Below are 24,765 nucleotides of genomic sequence, written 5' to 3'. Positions count from 1 at the left end.
TTTGATGCCTTCAGTGTGAATGTACAATTTTCAAAGTCATGAAAATACAGAAAAATCTTTAAATTAGAAGCTGTGTCCAAACTTTTGGTCTGTACTGTGCATGTTTCATCCATGCTTTTCACAGATAGAACACATACCCATTGTAGTCTATGCAGCTGTTCACATGTCTATTTTTTTTTTTTGCAATTTGCCCACTAAAAAATCATGGAGACACATCCATTTTTGATACAAATCATGTATCGGAATTTACCATGCAAGTCTATGTTTTTTTGCATACAAGAAAATCACTGGTTAAAAAAAAGACATACTGACGAAAAACTGATCCAAAACACTGACAAAAATCAGTCCATTTATTTCACGTACAAGAAAGAAAATTGATACCTGAATGTGGCCTAAGGGCGCAGTCAGGCGGCCGTATAAATCAGACTGGCCAGCGGCTCTCCTGTCCCGAGCGTGACCACCTCATAGATTTCTACCCAGTTGTCACGCTCGGGACAGGAGAGTCGCGGCCTGTCCGATCTCGCACCGATTCATACGACCGTCTGACTGCGTCTATAATAGAAACCTAAAAATCAGCCAAGGAAATGTCATCGGCAGAAAGTGAATAAAAAAATAAAAAAAAGCTGAAGACAATTTTTGTTATTCAACATGTATTCTTGAAAATACATTGCTAAATATCTTAATTTAATTATTCAAGTATGAAAATGGCACATGGACGTCACATGACTGTTCGAAATTGCACAAAAAAAAACATATTTCAAGAAAAAAAAAGCCACAATGTATTCCCACGCCTACTATTATGTGGTTTAATGTATTTTTATAGTTATAATGTTTTGTAAAGTGCTTTAACTCATCATATTGTTTTGTAGAGATAGCTATCTACTAATGACTTATACTGATATATAACAATTGATCTATTATTTCTGTGACGTCGCCTGATATTTATAATACATATGTGTCACTGCAGTCATCATGCACCACACACGGGACATTGGCAGCGAGATAAAAAATGGAAACCAAAGGTAGACAATATTGAATTGCTGTCAAATACTGTGTCCATATAATCTATTCTGATTTCTAACCTTTTATTAATAATATGACCTCTATGCCAAGATAGAAGCAGACTTTACAAAGCAGGTAAAAGTGCCCAAGTACATGTGACATTTAAATGGGGTTCCACTGGTGGACTGGGGGTGGATTGGTGGTGGATTGGGGGTGGATTGGTGGTGGACTGGGGGTGGATTGGTGGTGGACTGGGGGTGGATTGGGGGTGGATTTGTGGTGGACTGGGGGTGGATTTGTGGTGGACTGGGGGTGGATTGGTGGTGGACTGGGGGTGGATTTGTGGTGGACTGGCGGTGGATTGGTGATGGACTGGCAGTGGACTGGGGGTGGATTGGCAGTGGACTGGTGGTGGACTGGTGGACCCAATATGGAGTATATGAGATTGCACATTTTATGGAGTGTTTTCTGAATACTTTACTAATGACACCTCACTACATCATATAACATGTAATTGGTCTTTATGTACCAGTTCTGTATACTTGTACCATTAGATAAATCAGCCGTCTGCAATAGAAGCAGTTTCTAACAATGGCTGTCACCCTGCCTCTTGTCTGTCTGTAGATCCCAGCACCAAAACAGATGAGCACCTGCCAAACCCCTCTCTATATATACCCATCCAGTTAGGTCAGCTATCCAAGAATGGACATGGCAGGCAGACCCTCTCCAAGTAGTATTTTTAGCTCGGTCCTTATCCATTTGTCGAAAGTTGTTTTAATCCCTCCCAGTTACTGTCTTACACTTGCTGTGTAATTGTTGGGTCCTTCTTTGTAAAAGAGGCAGAAGGAGATGTAAAGTTGGCACTTGGGCATCAGGATGGGTCATCAGTCAGAACAATTGTATTAAGTCAGCGTACAGCTCATAAAGGTAAGAGACAATTACCTCCATGGTGGTCATCTTCAGGGCTTTCCCACATCTTAGCCCGACAATCCTGTGAGTATTTTGTATCTGTGTATTTTTTAATCAACGTTTTAAAGAAATGTAATCAGCAATTATTTATATAATTCACAGTTTGGTAGATCAGGACTCTATAGACCAGCACTGGCTATCAAAACCTGATATATTTATACATTTCTGACATTTTCTACAGATTTCTTGTTAAACGAGTTTAAAGATTAGCATTTCATTTAATAAATTTATGTGGGATTAAAATGCAGGATGAGAATGAATTGTGACTGTGCAAGATTAACTAGATAAGAAATATTATTATTATTCCTCTGTTACACAGTAAACATGTGACTAATTAATGGGAAATTCACTTTATTTCCAATAAAGATCATTACAATGGACACAGAACATTTTAAATACATGTATCATAATGAAGGTAAAACCCGGATATTTTCCTTCTGTGTTGTTATTGCTGTTAGATTAATGAGATTTGATTTTTTTGTTGATTTATTTCATTGCGACAAGTGTGATGACAGTTGTGTTATCGGAATCTAGAAAGTCAGAATGACCTCACAGTAGACAATCAATAGGCCTCACTTATTCCATAGTGTCAGATGGCTTCATGTCTGTCCATGGAGGATTGTCCACATAGATAAATACTTTATTAAATACAGTTATGAATCAGCAAGCTTGTTTCCTTATTGTATGTCCCATGTTCTTTTCAGCTGGCAGCGATCTCACCTATGTGATCAACTGTCTACGTGACCGTGAGCCCGATTCCTAATAGGGCTTATGTACAAGGCTTGTCTTGATAAGACGGTCTCTTCCATTTAATGGACTAGTTGTGAATGTCTTAGTAATATGATCAAGACGTTACCTGGGGATTCACCTACATATTAAATCACTAGTCCAGGCTACAATGGAGATCTGCAGGTGTAGATGCTGCCAGACAGTTTTCCCTATCTCTGCTATCAGCAAAGTTCCAATCAATTGTGAAGTCAGTAATTAAGTCTTAAAGGGAACCTGTCACATTTTACATGCAGTCCTATCTGTGGACAGCTCAGTATAGAAAATAATCTAAGCAGAATGGTGTATAGGTTTGTTGTAAAAGATTCAGTATAACTTTTATTTAATTCGTTGAAATCCCTGGTGTTTGTATGCCTAGGAGTCCAGTGGGTAGTGCTATTTATTGACTGACCGCTATCTCGGCAGCACAGTTATACAGGGAAGACTGTCAATCACTGATTAGGACTGCCCCCTGGACACCTACACATACAAACAGCAGGGATTTCAATGAATAAAATACAAGTTTTACTAAAACTTTTCCAACAAAAATGCCTATGAATCTGATCAGCTCCTTCTCTATAACATCCTTGCCTGCAGATCAAATATCATTTTCCGCATGACGAGTTCCCTTTAAATGATAGAATGGTTACTAGAAATGAAGTACCCTCCAGCTCTGCCTTTCAAATTGGGTTGTCAGGTAGTAAATCCTAACTTGCAAGTCCATCTGATTAGCCATTCAGCTAAATGTAAGGAATAAGACAATGGAGCATAGCAGTATTCAAGACATGGTTTATATAGTAGGCATACTTGTCTCGCGCATATCCCAAAGACTGGAAAAGAAATATACCCCATTTTCTGGGGTTCAGTTTGTTCCTTTAGAAAAAAAAATACATTCAGCAACTGTGTAACATGTAAAGTGTATGTAAAATAGTTGTCTATCTTATAAACTTACAAGCAATAAAATGCTTGTTACAATAGAAAGAGATAAGCTGCTGCCAGGCACCGCTGGTAATGCTTACTGCCAGTGGGAATCCAAACTTTTCCCTGACATGAGATCCTATGTCGGACTGCGCCCAAACTCATTTGATTTTGGTTGATCTAACTGAAATCAGCAGGATCAGCCAAAATTTATAGGATGGATATGAATTTCCTCCAGCTTTAAGGACTATCCATCATGGGATGGCTGCACTCTACAGAACACCATGCCCTTAAAACTTACGAGTGAAGACGGGCCATAATCTCGTGCAGATGACAACTTCCGATATGTGTGGAAGTACAAAATAAGAAAGAAAGAAAAATCTGGGACAATAATACTTTACAGGTTTTCAGTCCTCAGAAATTGTATTATAAAGAATGCCAAATAGGATATCGAGAGTAATGACTAATCGGGCCACAAATATTCACATTCTTGTTTTTGCACTTTTTCTACAGCTTTACCATCTAATACCGTTTTGTGCTTATAATGGTAATCTGCAGACGTCTGAAGATGAGTCTCATGGATATCACAAAGATGTTTTCCATTCTAAGGCCAAGAGAAGAAGACGAGGGCGCAGCTGAAGATGGCCGTGAACTACATTTGGCAGTGACAATGGATAACCCTGAATACCTAACAAGTCTACTTTCAGAAGACAAATATAAGAAATTGGTGAACAGCCAAAGTGGTTGGGGGGTTCCAGTGACTCCTCTCCGTCTGGCTGCTTCCAAAGGTTCTCTAGAATGTCTGAAGATCCTCCTGGCTAACGGGGCAGAAGTGGACATCTTAGATGTAAAGGCTCAAACTCCTTTGTTCTCTGCGGTCAGTGCTGGCCATTTTGATTGTGTCAGAGAATTACTCAAGGCTGGAGCTTGTCCTTCAGGAAGCATTTATAACAACTGCACTCCACTACTTAATGCTGCCAGAGAAGGCAATGCCAGTATCTTAAGAGAACTATTAGATTATGGCGCAGAACCTAATGTCAAATGCAAGTTACCTGACTGGACCACGAACATTGCGACAACTACAGGACCATTGTACCTCTCAGCTGTCTATGGGCACTTGGAGTGTTTTCGGACCCTGCTTCTTTACGGGGCTGATCCAGATTACAACTGCACAGATGAGACACTTCTGAAAAGGATAAAGTATCCTAAAACAGTTTTGGATGTGTGCCTCAAGCATGGATGTAGGACATCATTTGTGACCTTACTTGTTGATTTCGGAGCCAATGTCTATTTGCCTGACATCCACATCTCCAAGACATTCCCAAACCACGAGGCGATGGAACTTCTGGCAAGAGAAAAAGGTAATAGCTGAAGTTGCGGTAAAGTATCCCTTAACTTAACTTTTACATATATAGTTGTACCCATCTGCATTTTGTTTTCTCATTAAAGTACACTCTGCACCCCATCTTGACTGAAAAAAAACAGAAATGTAGAAATTTTTGCAAATTTATTAAAAAAGAAAAACTGAAATATCACATGGTCATAAGTATTCAGACCCTTTGCTCAGTATTGAGTAGAAGCCCCCTTTTGAGCTAGTACAGCCATGAGTATTCTTGGGAACGATGCAACAAGTTTTTCACACCTGGATTTGGGGATCCTCTGCCATTCTTCCTTGCAGATCCTCTCCAGTTCCGTCAGGTTGGATGGTTAACGTTGGTGGACAGCCATTTTCAGGTCTCTCCAGAGATGGTCAATTGGGTTTAGGTCAGCGCTCTGGCTGGGCCAGTCAAGAATGGTCACAGAGTTGTTCTGAAGCCACTCCTTTGTTATTTTAGCTGTGTGCTTATGGTCTTGTTGGAAGGTGAACCTTCAGCCAAGTCTGAGGTTCAGAGCACTCTGGAAGAGGTTTTCATCCAGGGTATCTCTGTACTTGGTCGCATTCATGTTTCATTCAATTGCAACTAGTACTCCTGTCCCTGCAGCTGAAAAACACCCCCATAGCATGATGCTGCCACCACTATGTTTCACTGTTGGGATTGTATTGGTCAGGTGATGAGCAGTGACTGGTTTTCTCCACACATACCGCTTAGAATTATCACCAAAAAGTTCTATCTTCGTCTCATCAGACCAGAGGATCTTATTTCTCATAGTCTGGGAGTCATTCATGTGTTTTTGAGCAAACTCTATGCAGGCTTTCATATGTCTTGCACTGAGGCCACTCTGCCATAAAGGCCCGACTGGTGAAGGGCTGCAGTGATAGTTGACTTTGTAGAACTTTTTCCCATCTCCCTACTGCATCTCTGGAGTTCAGCCACAGTGATCTTAGGGTTCTTCTTTACCTCTCACACCAAGGCTCTTCTCCCACGATTGCTCAGTTTGGCTGGACGGCCAGGTCTAGGAAGACTTCTGTGGTCCCAAACTTCTTCCATTTAAGAATTATGGAGGCCACTGTGCTCTTAGGAACTTTGAGTAATGCAGAAATTCTTTTGTAACCTTGGCCAGATCTATGCCTTGCCATAATTCTGTCTCTGAGCTCCTTGGGCAGTTCCTTTGAGCTCATGATTCTCATTTGGCCTGACATGCACTGTGAGCTGTGAGGTCTTATATAGACAGGTGTGTGATTTCCAAATCAAGTCCTATCAGTTTAATTACACACAGCTGGATTCCAATGAAGGAGTAGAACCATCTCAAGGAAGATCACAAGGAAATGGACAGCATGAGACTTAAATATGAGTGTCTGAGCAAAGGGTCTGAATACTTATGACCATGTGATATTTCAGTTTTTCTTTTTTAATAAATTTGCAAAAATGTCTACATTTCTGTTTGTTTTTCAGTCAAGATAGGGTGCAGAGTGTACTTTAATGAGAAAAAAAATTTGTTTTAGAATTTACCAAATGGCTGCAATGAAACAAAGAGAGAAAAATTTAAAGGGGTCTGAATACTTTCCGTACCCACTGTACATTCACAATTTAAGAATTTATGTCCAGACACAATCTGCATTGAATTTTGACTAATTTGGTAAATACAAGACTCTACTTACCTTTTTACTAATTCTTAGTTACGCTTAGTTATTCTGAGCACAAGTCTGACACTTGCTATTGGAAACAGTTAGGCTGAGTTCACACGATGCGTATTTAATGCGTTTCCGCGGCGTTTTTGCAGTTGCGTAAATGAAGCGGAAATGCATTAAAAACGCATGGTAGAAGGGCAGCAATGTTCCCCAATTGAAATCCGCATGTGCTGTGCCCATGATGCGGATTTTTCCGCAGCGTAAACGCTGCGCTCAAAAATCCGCAGCATGACAATTAATTTTGCGGAAACGCGGCGTTTTCGCCGCCATTGACATGCATTAGAACGCGCCAATTCCGCAAGACTGCATCTGTACTTGCGTAATTGGCGCGTTCTAATGTGCAGATGGTACCCGGGTGTGGAGGAGAGGAGAGTCTCATCCACACCCAGGTACCATTAAAAAAGCTGTAAAAAAAAGAATAAAATAAAAAATAAATGTATTCTTACCTTCTGTCGGCCCGCGCACGGCTCCTTCTTGGTTCCCGGCACTTGCAGTGAGTTGTAGGACCTGCGTTGACGTCAGAGTCATGTGACGGGTCACGTGACGCTGACGTCGGCAGGTCTTTCAATTCAAAGTTGCCGGCGAGGGAGAATGGATTGAGCAGGACAGCGCGGGCCAACGGAGGTAAGTATATACACTCTCTCGGGTCACACTATATAAATCCATGCCGGTTGCATGGATTTATATAGTGTGACCTAGTTGTCAAGCACTTTCCAGGTGATGCTAAAATCGCCTGGAATGCGCTTGTCAATCCACATGCGGAAACGCATGTGGAAACACATGTGAATCCGCATGTATTCCGCAGGAAAAACGCATGCACAATCTGCATGCGTTTTTTCTGCCAGGGAGATGCAGAAATGATGCAGAAATTTTCTGCTTCATTTCTGCATCGTGTGCACATACCCTTAATAAGCTTTTGGCCTTAGTGCCCACGATGCAGAAATGAAGCAGAAATTTTCCTGAGCATTTCTGCATCTCCTTGGCAGAAAAACGCATGCGTTTTTTACATGCGTTTTTGACGCGTATTTGACGCGTATTTGCATGCGTATTTGCCATGCGTTTTTCCATTGCATTGTATAGGCAAATACGCATGCAGAAACGCACAAGAATTGGTCATGTCCGTATTTTTTGTGCGAGTAAAATCTGCGCAGAAAAAATCCTGACCATGTGCACAGAACTTGTAGAATGTCATAGGAAATCATGGGATAAGGTATGCAATGCGTTTCTGGAGCGTTTACGCGCTGCAAATACGCACCAAAAACGCATCGTGGGCACACAGCCTCCGCCAGACACACTTCTAACAGTTTAGCTAATGACGTATAATGCAGTGGTAGAGCCGGTAATTAAAGTACAAGCCCTAACGTAAAGAATTCATTCCCAAATTTCAAACCAGCAGAAAAGCTTTTATGCAAACATCAATCCCTCAGGGAATGTTGTGTGATTTCAGCTTTGAAATCTTCAAAACTCTGAAGGCAGCTCTTCAATCAGACAAAAAGTGAGAACTGGAAGAGACAGTCTCCTACTCTCTCTTCGGGCTCAGACGGCACATGACAGATGCAGTCACGGCTGCGGCTAGATACTCGGCGATTCTTTCCTATCACTGACCAGCATGTAGAACTAATCACAAATGAAGCAAGTCCTCATCTTTTGTCTGATTCCAGAGCTGCATTCAAAGTTTTGATATATTTGGAGTTGAAATTTCACAACATTCCCAGTGATCACACGACATCCCCTGCTGGAAGAAGAAGCAAGAATTTTTCCCACCAGTTTTAATATAAAAGCTGCTGGCCAGTCCCTTAGACACAATTCAGGTAAAATATTAATACTCTGCTATGGCTATCGCAGGCCTGGTTGACATTAGTGGGTGACACTAATGGGAGAATCCTTGTTGTGCACACTGTCTTAGTCCCTGCACTATAGGTATAACACAGTGTACCAGTTTTGCCTGGATTGTTCCTTACAGACTTCGTCCAAAACCAGGGGCGTAACAATCACAATTGAAGAGGGTCCAACCGCGACCGGGCCCATGCAGGAGGGTGCCCACCGACCCCACAGAAATTTCAGCTGCATATGCTTTCAAGCAGTGTCGGCTATAGAGGAGGATGCGTTGAGTTGTGGGAGCGGGGGAAGGTGAGAAGAATCATTTTTTTTAATGTATTAGAGAACAGTGGCAGAAAGGGCAGCATTATTACAGGATGGGCTGGGAGCTGGGACATTATACCAGGAAGGGCCCCGGATAGGGGACATTATTACTGGAAGGGCCCAGTAGCTGAGACATTATACCAGGAAGGGCCCAAGGTAGGGGACATATATTACTAGGGGCCAGGAGCTGAGACATTATACCAGGAAGGGCCCAGGATAGGGGACATTATTAGTGGAAGGGGCCAGGAGCTGAGACATTATACCAGGAAGGGCCCAGGGTAGGGGACATATATTACTAGGGGCCAGGAGCTGAGACATTATACCAGGAAGGGCCCTGGATAGGGGACATTATTACTGGAAGGGGCCAGGAGCTGGGACATTATACCAGGAAGGGCCCACGATAAGGGGACATTATTACTGGAAGGGGCCAGGAGCTGAGACATTATACCAGGAAGGGCCCAGGATGGGGGACATACAGTACAGACCAAAAGTTTGGACACACCTTCTTATTTAAAGATTTTTCTGTATTTTCCTGACTATGAAAATTGTACATTCACACTGAAGGCATCAAAACTATGAATTAACACATGTGGAATTATATACTTAACAAAAAAATGTGAAACAACTGAAAATATGTCTTATATTCTAGGTTCTTCAAAGTAGCCACCTTTTGCTTTGATGACTGCTTTGCACACTTTTGTCATTCTCTTGATGAGCTTCAAGAGGTAGTCACCGGAAATGGTTTTCACTTCACAGGTGTGCCCTGTCAGGTTTAATAAGTGGGATTTCTTGCCTTATAAATGGGGTTGGGACTATCAGTTGTGTTGTGCAGAAGTCTGGTGGATACACAGCTGATAGTCCTACTGAATAGACTGTTAGAATTTGTATTATGGCAAGAAAAAAGCAGCTAAGTAAAGAAAAACGAGTGGCCATCATTACTTTAAGAAATGAAGGTCAGTCAGTCCGAAAAATTGGGAAAACTTTGAAAGTGTCCCGAAGTGCAGTTGCAAAAACCATCAAGCGCTACAAAGAAACTGCCTCACATGAGGACTGCCTCAGGAAAGGAAGACCAAGAGTCACCTCTGCTTCTGAGCATAAGTTTATCCGAGTCACCAGCCTCAGAAATCGCAGGTTAACAGCAGCTCAGATTAGAGACCAAGTCTATGCCACACAGAGTTCTAGCAGCAGACACATCTCTACAACAACTGTTTAAGAGGAGACTTTGTGCAGCAGGCCTTCATGGTAAAATAGCTGCTAGGAAACCACTGCTAAGGACAGGCAACAAGCAGAAGAGACTTGTTTGGGCTAATGAACACAAGGAATGGACATTAGACCAGTGGAAATCTGTGCTTTGGTCTGATGAGTCCAAATTTGAATCTTTGGTTCCAACCACTGTGACTTTGTGCAACGCAGAAAAGGTGAACGGATGGAATCTACATGACTGGTTCCCACCGTGAAGCATGGAGGAGGAGGTGTGATGGTGTGGGGGTGCTTTACTGGTGACAATGTTGGGGATTTATTCAAAATTGAAGGCATACTGAACCAGCATGGCTACCACAGCATCTCGCAGCGGCATGCTATTCCATCCGGTTTGCGTTTAGTTGAACCATCATTTATTTTTCAACAGGACGATGACCCCAAACACACCTCCAGGCTGTATAAGGGCTATTCGACCAATAAGGAGAGTGATGGGGTGCTACGCCAGATGACCTGGCCTCCACAGTCACCAGACCTGAACCCAATCGAGATGGTTTGGGGTGAGCTGGACCGCAGAGTGAAGGCTAAAGGGCCAACAAGTGCTAAGCATCTCTGGGAACTCCTTCAAGATTGTTGGAAGACCATTTCCGGTGACAACCTCTTGAAGCTCATCAAGAGAATGCCAAGAGTGTGCAAAGCAGTCATCAAAGCAAAAGGTGGCTACTTTGAAGAACCTAGAATATAAGACATATTTTCAGTTGTTTCACACTTTTTTGTTAAGTATATAATTCCACATGTGTTAATTCATAGTTTTGATGCCTTCAGTGTGAATGTACAATTTTCATAGTCAGGAAAATACAGAAAAATCTTTAAATGAGAAGGTGTGTCCAAACTTTTGGTCTGTACTGTATATTACTAGGGTCAGGATGGGGACATTATTACTGGAAGGGGCCCAGGATGAGGGATGAAGTTTATATACTGTTTCCAATAACCTGTAGAATTGTCCTGTGAAATATTCTGCAGGAAAAAAATAACATTTGAGACAAGCAGCATCTCAGGGTTGAGTTTGAAGGATATAAGCTTGGGCCATGTTCACATATCCATTTGGAATAAGTTTGTAATGGATCCGGTTGAATATAAAAATAGAAAGAAACAAAAGTAGATATCAAACCTTGGTTTCCGCTTGATATCGGCTTTTGTTCCTTTCAGTTTCCATCTTTTTTTGTTCTGCTTTGAAAAGATCTATTTGTACTAGAGGGGTCTCTGAACACCTCTCGTCTCTGGGCATGCACAGTGCTTAAATCGGATCCATTAAGTGATATGAAAACAGAATTCCAATTTCAATAGAAAACAAAATCCCTAGATTACCTTGGTATCAAACTAACAAAACCAAACCTAAAACTAGTGGGAGAAAATCGATCCCATATCCACATAGACTTACAGAAACAAATTCAAAGGTTTTTATAGTTAGAAGCATCTTGGTTAGGAAAAATCATTTTATACAAGATGATCTTATTACCCAAACTCCAATATATTTAAGGACTATTCCTATACTAATTCCAGCGGTCTGGATTAACAAACTACAAAAACATCTATGTGACTACATATGAAAGTTCAAACCCCCCAAAAATCCCAAAGAAAATATTAAAGTGAATTTGTCACCAGGTTTTTGCTATGTAATACAACAGCAGCATGATCTAGGGACAAAGACCCTTATTGTAGCAATGTGTCACTTAGTTTTCTGGGTGCAGCAGTTGTGATAGAATCACAGTTTTCTCTAGCAGAACTTCACTGCATATTGTCAGCAAGCTGCTAATCAGTGCTGGGGGCAAGGTTGGACTAGGAGGCACCTAGTCCTGTAGTAATAATCTCCTACTTGAGGAAACACTGATTGTGTTGAAATAAAAACACACAGCTCAGTAAGTGACACATCACTCGAATCAGGGTCTCTGCCCCTACATTATGCTGCTGTAATGAAAATGATAGATTCTCTTTAATTAAACACAAAAATGGTGATGAGAATTGGACCACTGACAGGCGAAACACAAAACGGTTTACAACTGATAACAAAATTGTTTGGATATACAGTAACTTGAACAATCTGCTATATAATCGGCTTATTCCGTCTGTCTGTCCGTCCAGGAAATCCCGTGTCGCTGATTGGTCCGGCCGCGGCCAATCAGCGACGAGGGATTTCAAAACAAGATTGCGGCCATTAGCGGCTCATCTGCCGAACGGAGGTCAGCGGCGATGCAGCCGGGAGATGACCGGCGCTAACTGGTCATCTCCCGGCTGCTCGCAGCAGAAGTACCCCGACCAGCGGCCTAGGCGGCGCCGCTCCCTGGACCTCCCTTCACACTTGCCGTCGGGAGATCAGCGGCCCTAGCCGCTGATCTCCCGACGGTAGCTGCATGGAGGTCAATAGTGATGCAGCCGGGAGATGACCGCAGCGGAAGTACCAGCACAGGCAGCTCCGCTCCCCGGTCCTCAACGGCCGCGACCAATCAGCGATATTGGCGCCAAATTGCGCGCTGTGGATGCTGGATGTGACACGATGGGGGATAACCCCGCCCACAGCCCGTCATTCACCGTGGTACGCGGAACAGGAGACCCCTGGCTGCAGCCGCAAATAGTCGTGATGTAAGCGGAAGCAAGAGCCGGTTGCAGCCGGGGGAATTACGTGCTGACTGTGCGTTGTTGTCACAAGCAGGATTGACAACATGACTGAATTACAAAATTCATTAGGGGCCCCGGAGGGATACACTGGGGGGTTAATTTAAAGTAGTGCACAACCCATTTAAATACTGCTTCGCTGATTAGTCGCGCCTGGTCAGCCGCATACATATTCTAGAATACCTGATGCGTTAGAATCGGGCCACCATCTAGTCCAGGGGTCCTCAAACTTTTTAAACAGGGGGCCAGTTCACGGTCCCTCAGACCATTGGAGGGCCGGAATATAGTTTTTAAAAAAACTATGAACAAATTCCTATGCACACTGCACGTATCTTATTTTGTAGTAAAAAAAACAATACAGGAATGAATACAATATTTAAAATGAAGAACAAGTAAAGTTAAATCAACCGGTATTTCAATAGGTAGGTAACTGTACCCAATAGGCAGCATAGGTCCTCAATAGGCAAGTAAATGTCCCCAATAGGCAGCATAGGTCCTCAATAGGCAGGTAAATGTCCCCAATAGGCAGCATAGGTCCTCAATAGGCAGGTAAATGTCCCCAATAGGCAGCATAGGTCCTCAATAGGCAGGTAAATGTCCCCAATAGGCAGCATAGGTCCTCAATAGGCAAGTAAATGTCCCCAATAGGCAGCATAGGTACTCAATAGGCAGGTAAATGTCCCCAATAGGCAGCATAGGTCCTCAATAGGCAGGTAAATGTCCCCAATAGGCAGCATAGGTCCCCAATAGGCAGGTAAATGTACCCAATAGGCAGCATAGGTCCCCAATAGGCAGGTAAATGTACCCAATAGGCAGCATAGGTCCCCAATAGGCAGGTAAATGTTCCCAATAGGCAGCATAGGTCCCCAATAGGCAGGTAAATGTTCCCAATAGGCAGCATAGGTCCCAAATAGGCAGGTAAATGTCCCAAATAGGCAGCATAGGTCCCCAATAGGCAGGTAAATGTCCCCAATAGGCAGCATAGGTCCTCAATAGGCAGGCTGTTTCCCCCTTATAATGCCCTATGCAGGCTGTTCCCCCCCTTATTATGCCCCATGCAGGATTTCCCTCTCTCCCACCATATAATGCCCCGTGCAAGATATCACTCCCCTATCTTTATAATGCCCCATTCAGGATGTCGCCCCCCGTATAATGCCCCATTCAGGATGCCACCCCCCCTCCATATAATGACACATGCAGGATATCACTCCCCTGTCTTTATAATGCCCATTCAGGATGTCACCCCCCCCATATAATGCCCCATTCAGGATGTCACCCTCCCCCCATATAATGACACATGCAGGATATCACTCCCCTGTCTTTATAATGCCCCATTCAGGATGTCACCCCCCATATAATGCCCCATTCAGGATGTCCCCCCCCCCCATATAATGCCACATGCAGGATGTCACCCCTAATATTATGTCCCATGCCTCCATACATTCAAAAAAAAAAATCCAATACTCACCTCCCTCCTTGCCTGCTGCCGCTGCTCAGGTCTGGACTCCAGCATCTCCGGCGTTGTCCCTCTCTGCGCTGCCTGTGACGGCTCAGGGGAGGGCGCGGTGTAAAGACGTCACCGCACCCTCTGACCTGACACGTCACAGGGAACGCACAGCAGGAAGACAGCGGATCTGCAGAGGCACGGGGAGAGGTAAGTATCGGGCTGCCGGGGCTCTGAGAAAGCGGGGGGAAGGGCGGGCAATGGCACCGCTCTCCTCTCCTCCGCCCATAGCCCGGCGGGCCGGATAAAAGTCCTCCGCGGGCCGCATGTGGCCCGCGGGCCGTAGTTTGAGGACCCCTGATCTAGTCCTTTAATAATCAATCACTTACCGCTTTCATCATTACTAATGTCCATCTTTTAGATCCAACTCTCCCAGTACCAAAAACCTCAACATTAGAAGCGGCAATCACCACATGGAAAGTATTATCACAAATTAACACAACACAGTGTTAATTTGTGTTAGCTGTGATCCCGTGTTGTAATGTCTGTATACTCTTTTGCGTCCTCACCTCCCCAGGAGATGTGGTATGATCAGACCATGTCCCTGCACGGTCAGACACAGCCATTACACAGTACACAGCAGGGGCACATTTATAAGATTATCTCAGCACAGGAACATTTCATTTAATCACATCCAATTGTAGAAATTATTATTATTCCAAGATCTAGTGATTACAATCAACTTCCGTTTGTGGGAAAACCCCTTTAATAACCGAATCGCTAACTCTATTAGAATTGTGTTTTCATAGGCTGTAAGCCGTAATCATCAACATTAACAGAAAAACACTTGAAATAGATCACTCTGTGCGTAATGACTCTATATAATATATGAGTTTCACTTTTTGGTTTGAACAACTGAAATATATTAACTTTTTGATGATATTCTAATTTTGTGAGATGCACCTGTATCTATGGAACCAAAACATGAACCCACACTCAATGTACCAAAGACTAAGTGACGAAGAGATCCATAATATTAAAACAAATATTTTTATTGAAACATAATATTAAAAACCAATAAAAAAACAGAATGTCATATATGGGAAGCTGAAAAGGCCAGAAAGAATTTATATACAATATCCGAAATAAAGGATATGCATTCATAGATGGTGTACCGGGATATTTAAAGAGCTATGACCCTCCCTATCTATAAATGAATAATGAGGAAGAGGTAATTGGGTGGACATGGGATAAAAGGACACAGGTCTATGCGTTTCAAGCTGTACAGCTCTTCGTCCTGGCTTTTTTCTATTAAAAGTCATGTTTTTAATGTCCACATGTTAAGCAGATGCTGGAAACCCTCTTTGTTTCTTCCTCCTGTTGCCCAGCTGCCGGTCTGGAGTCCGCGCACCGCAATCCTTCGATGGAGACTTCGTAACTGTCACTCTTAGGCTATGTGCCCACGATGCAGAAATGCTCTGGATTTTTTCCTGAGCGTTTCTGCATCTCCCTGGCAGAAAAAACGCATGCGGATTGTACATGTGGATTGTACATGCGGATTGTACATGCGGATTGTACATGTGGATTGTACATGCGGATTGTACATGCGTTTTTCCTGCCAGGGACATGCGGGTGTGAAGCGTTCTTCACATGCATTTCCACATGCGGGTTGACAAGCGCTTTCCAAGAGATTTTAGCATCACTTGGAAAGTGCTTGACAACTTGGTCACACTATATAAATCCATGCAAACAGCATGTATTTATATAGTGTGACCCGAGAGAATGGTAAAAAATAAATATATACTTCCCTTCTGATGGCCCCCGGTGTCTTTATCCGATGCGTCCTGGCTTGCCGACAGCTCGCGGTACACTGAAAGGATCTGCCGACGTCAGAGGTCGCATGACCCGTCACATGACTAAATGACGTCATGGCAGCTCCTTGAGTCCACCGTGAGCTGCCGGGGAGCCAGGACGCATCAGATAAAGACACCGGGGGCCATCAGAAGGTAAATATAATGTATATTTTTTATTTTATTATTCTTTTTTTTACAGGTACTATGGTACCCAGGTCCGGAGAGAGTCTCCTCTTCTCCAAACCCGGGCACCATCCGCACATTGAAACGCATGGATTCCGCATGTACAGATGCAGTGATGCGGATTCCATGCGTTCCAATGCAAGTCAATGGCGGCGAAAACGCCGCGCTTACGCAAAATAATTGGTAGTGCTGCATATTTTTCCGCAATGATAATCCGCAGCGGAAATTTCCGCAGCATGTGCACAGCACATGCGGATTATCATTGGGGAACATGGCAGGCCTTATACCAAGCGTTTTTTAAGCGTTTCTGCAGCGGAATTGCCACTGCGGAAACATTTAGAAAACGCATAGTGGGCACACAACCTTAGTGAGCTGAATTTCCCCTTTCCCCACGTCCCTAGTTTAAACTCTTATTCCATAAATGGAATACTAATGAAACAGATACGAGAAGTACAGTAACAGTTTAGACTGACACCAGATACATGAACATGAGGCCCACAAATATCCAAAATCAAAAAAGAAGTAAAAAAGAACCTGTGGATCAATACATGACATGAAATGAAATAAAGACGTAATAGCTGTTACGGGTCAAAGTGGTGGAACCTCTGTGCTTCGGTGCAAGGAGGGACCAGAGGGGCGTGACTAAGTGTCTACTCGGCCTGACCCAGGTCACACGGCAGCTTAGTCGACTCCGTGAACCAGGGAGGGACCGGGCAGGTGAACCAGGTACATCTCTGGGACCGACCTTGTGAGAGAGCAGGCGACTCCCACAGGTCAGATGCTCTGGGTTGGCAGGCTGGCGGGCACGGCAGGTAACTGGCAGGTGCTCCGTGTTGGCAGGCTGGCGGGCAAGGCAGGTAACAGGCAGGTGCTCCAGGTAGACAGGCTGGCGGGCACAGCAGGTAACTGGCAGGCTGGCGGGCAGAACTATAGACTGACTGGCGGGCTGGACTGTAGACAGACTGGCGGGCAGGACTGTAGACAGACTGGCGGGCAGGACTGACAGGCAGCGGGACCTGAGGGCTGAAGCAAGTGTTAGCACACGGAACAACAACCTTGCACAGGCACCTCCATTTTGGAGGAGGTGCCTTATATAGGAGAAGTCCTCCGGCCATTGGCCGGGGACTTTTTAGGACGGTGCGCACGGCCCCTTTAAGAGGCAGGTAGCGTGCGCGCCCAAAGCACAGTGCCCGGGAAGCTGCGCGCGGTGCACGCCACAGCAGCAGAGGAGCAGGAAGACGCCGGACCAGGACCGCGGCGGTGAGGGGAACGGCGTCTCTTCCCGGCAGGAGGCAGAGACGCCGATGCTACAGTGCCCCCCCCTTTACGCTCCCTCTTCTTTAGGCCCGTGAGAAATTTTTTAAGAAGATGAGGGGCATGAATGTTCTCCCTGGGTTCCCAAGACCTCTCCTCTGGGCCAAACCCCTTACAATCCACAAGAAAGAAAGTCTTTCCTCTTACCCTCTTGGTGGCCAAAATGTTTTCTACCTCAAAGACGTCCTCAGCGGAGACTGGAGCTGGAGTGGTACCTGGATTGTCAGAGAAGGAATTAAGGACAACTGGTTTGAGGAGGGATACATGAAAGGAGTTGGGAATCCGTAAGGTGACCGGGAGTTTCAGCGTGTAAGCCACAGGATTGATTGGCTTCAGAACCTCGAATGGACCGATGAACCGCGGACCCAACTTATAAGAAGGTATCTTGAGATGGACATATTTGGAGGAAAGCGAGACCTTGTCTCCCGGACGGAATAGAGGCGGATCCAGACATCTCTTATCAGCATGTCTCTTCATCCGCTCGGAGGACTGAAGAAGTACAGATCTAGTGTCTTCCCAAATAGCCGTAAATTCGCTGACAAGAGAGTCCGCGGCAGGATTGTCCACTGAAGAGGAGACAAGAAACAGAATCCGGGGGTGTCAACCGTAGACCACTAAAAACAGGGATTTAGAAGAAGACTCGCTCTCATTGTTGTTATAGGAGAACTCGGCCCTGGGCAGGAGCTCAACCCAATCGTTATGGTGAGCGTTGACAAAGTGACGAAGAAAACTGATAAGGATCTGGTTGATACGTTCCACTTGACCATTGGACTGAGGATGATAAGCAGAAGAGAAATCCAAAGAGACATCCAGCAGCTTACACGTAGCTCTACAGAAGCGCGAAGTGAACTGAAACCCGCGATCAGACACAATGTGGAGGGGTAGGCCGTGAAGACGGAAGATGTGATAGATGAAGTCCTTAGCCAGCACACATGCAGACGGAAGACCAGGCAGAGGGATAAAGTGGACCATTTTAGAAAAGCGGTCAGCGATCAGCCAAATGACAGTACAACCGGCAGAAACAGGGAGATCCGTGATGAAGTCCATTGCAATGTTTAGCCACGGAGCGGAAGGCACGGGAAAAGGAAGGAGACGGCCGGCTGGAAGGTGCCTGGGAACCTTGTTACGGGCACAAGAGGAACAAGACGTGACAAAGTCCGCAACATCCTTGCACAGGGAAGGCCACCAGTAATGTCGGGCGATGAGCAGAAAGGTCTTCCTCTGGCCAGCATGACCAGCTAGTTTGGATGAATGGCCCCAGAGTAGAACCTTCTTTCGATCTGGAACCGCTACAAAGGTTTTACCGGGCGGAAGATGAGACAGGTCCAACGGAGCACAGTCATCAGTTTGGAGGGGTCAATGATATGTAGAGGCTCCTCCTCTTGGTCGGCAGACAGGAATGAGCGGGATAGAGCATCAGCTTTAATGTTCTTGTCCGCCGGGCGGTAATGCATACTGAAGCAGAATTGGGCAAAGAATAGAGACCACCTGGCCTGACGCGGATTTAGTCTTTGGGCGTTCTGAAAATAAGCAAGGTTTTTGAGGTCAGTGTAGATGACCACCGGGTGCAGAGCCCTCTCCAGCAAGTAGCGCCATTCCTCCAGCGCTAATTTGATGGCCAGCAGCTCACGATCTCCTGTGGAGTAGTTGCGCTCAGATGAGGAGAAGAGCTTGGAGAAGAAGCCGCAGGTTACCATTCTCCCGGACGAGGATTTCTGGGTGAGCACCGCTCCGGCTCCGGAGGAGGATGCATCAACCTCCAGGAAGAACAGCTTGTTGCAATCCGGACGGTGCAGCACAGGAGCGGAAGAGAAGGCTTGTTTAAGGGAGACGAAGGCCTTCTCCGCTTCGGAAGTCCATTCCTGGGATTTGCTCCTTTACGGGTGAGCGCGGAGATGGGAGCAGTCTGGGAGGAGAAATGAGGAATGAAGAGGCGGTAATAGTTTGCGAAGCACAGGAATCGCTGAATCACCTTCAACCCCTCCGGTCGGGGCCACTTTAAGACGGCAGACACCTTCTCGGGATCCATTCTCAGACCAGTCTCGGAGATAATATAGCCCAGGAATGGTAGGGAGGTCTACTCAAAGAGGCATTTCTCGAATTTAGAGTATAGGTGATTCTTCCGGAGCCTTAACAGAACCTGACGAACATCCCTCCGGTGTGAGGGCAGATCCAGAGAGAGAAAACCAAGATATCGTCCAGGTACACCACCACGCAAAAATAGAGGAGATGAGGGAAGATGTCGTTAACCAGCTCCTGGAAGACGGCTGGAGCATTACAGAGACCAAAAGGCATCACGCGGTATTCGTAGTGACCATCCCGGGTGTTGAATGCCGTCTTCCACTCGTCTCCCTGGCGGATCTGGACCAAATTGTACGCCCCACGAAGATCGAGCTTGGTGAAGATCTTCGCGCCTTTAAGGCAGTCAAACGGCTCCGAGATGAGAGGCAGGGTGTACTTATTTTTGATGGTAATCTGGTTAAGGCCCCTGTAATCAATACAGGGACGTAGAGAGCTGTCTTTCTTCTTGACGAAGAAGAATCCTGCTCCAGCCAGAGAGGTGGATTTCTGTATAAATCCCCTAGCAAGATCCTTTTCTATGTACTCAGACATGGCCCGAGTCTCAGCCAGCGACAAGGGGTAGATTCGCCTGCGGGGAGAAGCACCAGGTACCAGGTCGATGGGGCAATCATACGGCTTATGGGGTGGTAGTGTCTCCGCTTCCTTTTTGTCAAAGATATCCGCATAGGACCAGTAGGGTGCCGGCAGACCAGGTAGATTAGCCTGAGTAGACGGGGGTCAAGCAGGACGAACCGGATCCAGACAGGACTCATGGCATTCCTGACCCCAATGGAGCACTTCACCAGATCTCCAATTCAGGACGGGCTCATGTCTTTGTAACCAGGGTAGACCAAGCAAGAGGGGGTGAAAGAGACCGGACAGCACATGAAAGGAGATCTTCTACGAGTGCAGCATTCCCACCTGAAGGGTTACAGGCTCTGTGATGAGCAAGATGGTCTCCAGAAGAAGCTTCCCATCCACTGAGGCAACTGCCAACGGTTCAGCCAGACGTACAGTGGTAATCTGGTACCGCTTCACAACAGCCTGTTGAATGAGATTCCCAGCGGCACCGGAATCCAGATGGGCAGTCTCAAAGAAGCGGGTCTCACCACTGGAAATAGAAACAGACAGAGTCAAGGACGGAGAGGATTTACTCTTGCCTAGGACGACCTCTCCAAGCGGTCCTAGACACTGGAGTTTCCCGGCCTCACCGGGCAGGAACGGATCGGATGCTCTATACTGCCACTGTGGAAGCAACTCCCCTCGGCTCGGCACCTCTCCAGGTGAGACTTGACCATCTTGGTTTGGTCAATTTGCATAGGCTCAGGCGAACACGCCCGGGGAATTGCTGGTTGTGAGGCTGGCCTTTGGAATGTTGGAAAGAGACGCGGAAATCTTCTCTCCTGGGTAGTCTCCTTAGCACGTTCCAGAAAACGGATGTCAATCCGGGTAGCTAATGACACCAGGTCGTCCAGGGTGGAAGGGATGTCACGACCGGCTAGCTCATCCTTCATCCCTCATCCTCTTTGTTCCAGGCAAGTTCAGATGCGAGGGTTTGGAAACATATGGCATACTGGCCCACAGTGAGACTCCCTTGGCAGAGACGGAGAAGTGAGGAGGCAGTAGAAGATTTTTGTCCGGGCTCATCGAAGACCTTCCGGAAGGCAGCGAGGAAAGCCAGAAGATCGGACGCCAGGGGATCCCCTCTTTCCCACAGAGGGTTTAGCCATGCCAATGCCTCCCTGGTGAGGTGACACATGAGACGGACACAGACAGAATAGACAGCGTGTCCAGACGGGAGTTGACAGTCCGCAGGTAGGACAGGATTCTTTCCTGTTGGGATCTCTGACGTGAGACCTCCTAGTACAGGTCAGAGAGCGAAGGAGCCTGCGGCCACTGGGTTCCATGGCCTGTGCAAACTGTTACGGGGCCGGGTGGTGGAACCTCTGTGCTTGGGTGCAAGGAGGGACCAGAGGGGCGTGACTAAGTGCCTACTCGGCCTGACCCAGGTCACACGGCAGCTTAGTCGACTCCGTGAACCAGGGAGGGACCGGACAGGTGAACCAGGTGCCACTCTGGGACCGATCTTGTGTGAGAGCAGGCGACTCCCACGGGTCAGATGACAGGAGCTGACCGGTACAGCGGATGAGCACGGCAGGCAGGCTGGCGGGTGGTCCAAGTAGATAAGCAGGCGGACACGACAGGTTACTTGGCTGATGCTCCGGGTTGGCAGGCTGGCGGGCATGGCAGGTAACTGGCAGGTGCTCTGGGTAGGCAAGCTGGCGGGCACGACAGGTTACTTGGCAGGTGCTCCGGGTTGGCAGGCTGGTGGGCACGGCAGGTAACTGGCAGGTGCTCCGGGTTGGCAGGCTGGCGGGCATGGCAGGTAACTGGCAGGTGCTCCAGGTAGACAGGCTGGCGGGCACGGCAGGTAACTGGCAGACTGGCGGGCAGAACTATAGACTGACTGGCGGACTGTAGACAGACTGGCGGGCAGAACTGACAGACAGCGGGACCTGAGGGCTGAAGCAAGTGTTAGCACACGGAACACAACAACCTTGCACATGCATCTCCATTTTGGAGGAGGTGCCTTATATAGAAGTCCTCCGGCCGTTGGCCGGGGACTTTTTAGGACGGCGCGCGGCCCCTTTAAGAGGGATGGAGCGCGCGCGCCCTAAGCACAGTGCTTGGGAAGCTGTGCGCGCCACAGCAGCAGAGGTGCAGGAAGACGCCGGACCAGGACCGCGGCGGTGAGGGGAATGGCGTCTCTGCCCAGCAGGAGGCAGAGACGCCGATGCTACAATAGCATGTGCTCAGGTAAAATAACGGGTCAGATGAAAAAGGATTATGCACCAGCATAGGGGCAAATGAATATAAATATAAGTGTCGGAATCCACCATACACATATGTATGCTTCCATAGTAATGCTCATGTTAGAGCCCCTCTGGACAGCCAAAAAGTACCTGTATGTAGTAAGGAGAAATTGCTAAAGATCAGGAGTGACCGATACAGCGCCCCTCACCCCGACACGCGTTTTGCCACCAGCTTCTTCCGGATCCATTAATATTATGGATCTCTTTGTCACTCAGTCTTTGGTACATTGAGTCTGGGTTCATTTTTTTGGTTTCATTCTGTATGAAGTGCCATTTAGCATCATTAGTGGACATTAGTGTTTGTTTAATGATAACTATTGTAAAATATTAATTTCTGTTGTTACTTTACAGTACATCCAAAGTCTCTGATGTCGCAGTGCCGTTTGACCATACTGAAGTTGTTGCGACAAGTGGAAAAGATGCAACATCTACACCAGTTAGAGATCCCTCAGACGATGATCCGATATCTCCTGCATGAGTCATAATCAGAAAATAAAACGCCAAGAACTGGATGATGATCATACAGTAGCAATTATTGAGACTAAACATGAAATATGGCTTGTATCAGGATGAAACCGCTCAATGGTCTCTTTGAAACCGTGGGGCTACACATGATTTATATTAGTAGAAAGAGGGTCTGAACAACCAAAGATGAATATGAGGGTATGCAGAAATAGTTGTTTTTTTGTGTGTATATCATTGACATAATATGTGGGGAGATTTTCTTTTACAGCTTGTATCAGTGGCATGCCTGACATGGAATAGGGACATGACTGCCAAGATATTGTTATAGCGGCTACCTGCAGCCATCACTAGTGGGAACTCACTGCAAACAGATGTCCACTGTTCCCCACATCCTAAAGTCAAGAAAGAACCAGTTCTCCAAAAATGCTCCACTAGATCAGACGACTGGCACAAGGACCTCATCTGCAGAGCTCTGGTTACAGCATGGTCTCAATAAACTTTCTTTTTTTTTTTCAAATATGTCCCCTCTTAAAAATGTATAAAAAAAACTTACATGGTCACCTATCAGTTGAAAGTTAGGAACAGGACCACCATCTTCTAGGAATTGAATGGGCTTTTAGTTCACTGATCCCAACTGAGTACTTTTAAAATACACTATATAGATAAAAGTATTGTGACACCTACACATTACATCTACAGAGGATTTCATGCCACCCATTCTACGTCCGTAGGCATTAATATGTAGTTGGTACCCACTTTGCAGCTATAACAGCTTCTGGAAATATCCTTCTACAAGATTTGGTCCATTCATGCACAACAACATTTGTGAGGTCAGACACTGATGTTGGGTGAGAGGGCCTGGGTCACAATTCCTGTTCTAGGTATTCAATGAGGTTGAGGTCCGGGTTCTGTGCGACCAGTCAAGTTCTTCCACACCAAAATCACCCAAATATGCCTTTATAGACCTTGCTTTGTGCACTGACACAGTTATGGGGATCACAAATGGGCCTTCTCCTAAACTGCTCCCACAAAGTTGGAAGCTACAATGTCCAATCACCTCACTGAAAGTAAGGGGCTTATGCCAAACCCTGAAAAACTACCCCAAAGCAATACTCCTCCACCACCAAACTTTACACCTGGTACAATGCAGTGTAACGTTCTCCTGGCAGTCACCAAACCCAGATTTTTCCATCAGCCTACAAGATACAGAAGTGTGATTCGTCACTCCACAGAACACGTTTCTCCTGCTCCAGATACCGGTGGCCTTTATAGCTGAGTTACTGCGGTTCCTAAACGTTTCCACTTTCCAATAATAACCTTCAGAGGGGTTTGTGGAATACTTAGGAGAGAAGAAATGTCTCGCTGTGACATCCTAGGATAGGGCTATGCTGGAGTTCAGTCATTACAAGGAGCAATTCTTTCATAGATGTTAGTAAATCCATACTTCATGTTGAGGGCCTGAATTTTATACATCTGTGGTAATGGGACTGAGTGAAAAACCTGAATTCAAAGGTTAAGACACGTGTCCTAGTAGTGTATGTCTAATTGCATGAAAGGGAGTCTTAAAAAGTGTTGTCCACGATGAAGACTGTGTAAACCTTCACCACCCCAAAGATGTATAATATGTAATAATATGGCCATAGCAACCCATTAGCACCCAGGGATCACATTGCAGAGGGCCCGTGAGGCATGTGGAACACAAATTAACATCACATTTAAGGGGTTAACAGCACTGATTGCTCCTATTACAGGCAGATGCTTACTGTGTAACACAGCCAGCAGCTGCCTATTAACATAGCCAGCAACTCTGTGTGACTGCAGACTTATGAATCCCCC

General features: G+C 45.8%; 1 protein-coding gene across 2 annotated transcripts; it reads left to right on the top strand.

Annotated features, from left to right (window-relative positions):
- The first annotated feature begins 1,787 nt into the window (after positions 1 to 1,787).
- Positions 1,788 to 24,765, top strand: LOC141153193 (ankyrin repeat and SOCS box protein 12-like). Of its 2 annotated transcripts, none has more exons than XM_073637895.1 (3): positions 1,788 to 1,995; positions 4,168 to 5,015; positions 22,816 to 24,765. In XM_073637895.1, the coding sequence occupies exons 2-3, from the start codon at positions 4,199 to 4,201 to the stop codon at positions 22,947 to 22,949; spliced, it is 951 nt and encodes a 316-aa protein (XP_073493996.1). In that variant the 5' UTR covers positions 1,788 to 1,995; positions 4,168 to 4,198; the 3' UTR covers positions 22,950 to 24,765. The 2 variants fall into 2 exon arrangements, with proteins under 2 accessions (XP_073493996.1, XP_073493995.1); XM_073637894.1 differs by having other exon boundaries at positions 1,788 to 1,929; positions 22,816 to 23,470.

Source organism: Phyllobates terribilis, unplaced genomic scaffold (assembly GCF_046119375.1).
Source record: "Phyllobates terribilis strain yellow unplaced genomic scaffold, ASM4611937v1 Scaffold_7__3_contigs__length_470593459, whole genome shotgun sequence".
In the NCBI taxonomy this organism is placed as follows: domain Eukaryota; kingdom Metazoa; phylum Chordata; class Amphibia; order Anura; family Dendrobatidae; genus Phyllobates; species Phyllobates terribilis.
The sequence above is the reverse complement of the archived record's forward strand: the minus strand, read 5'-3'. Positions and strand labels throughout refer to the sequence as shown.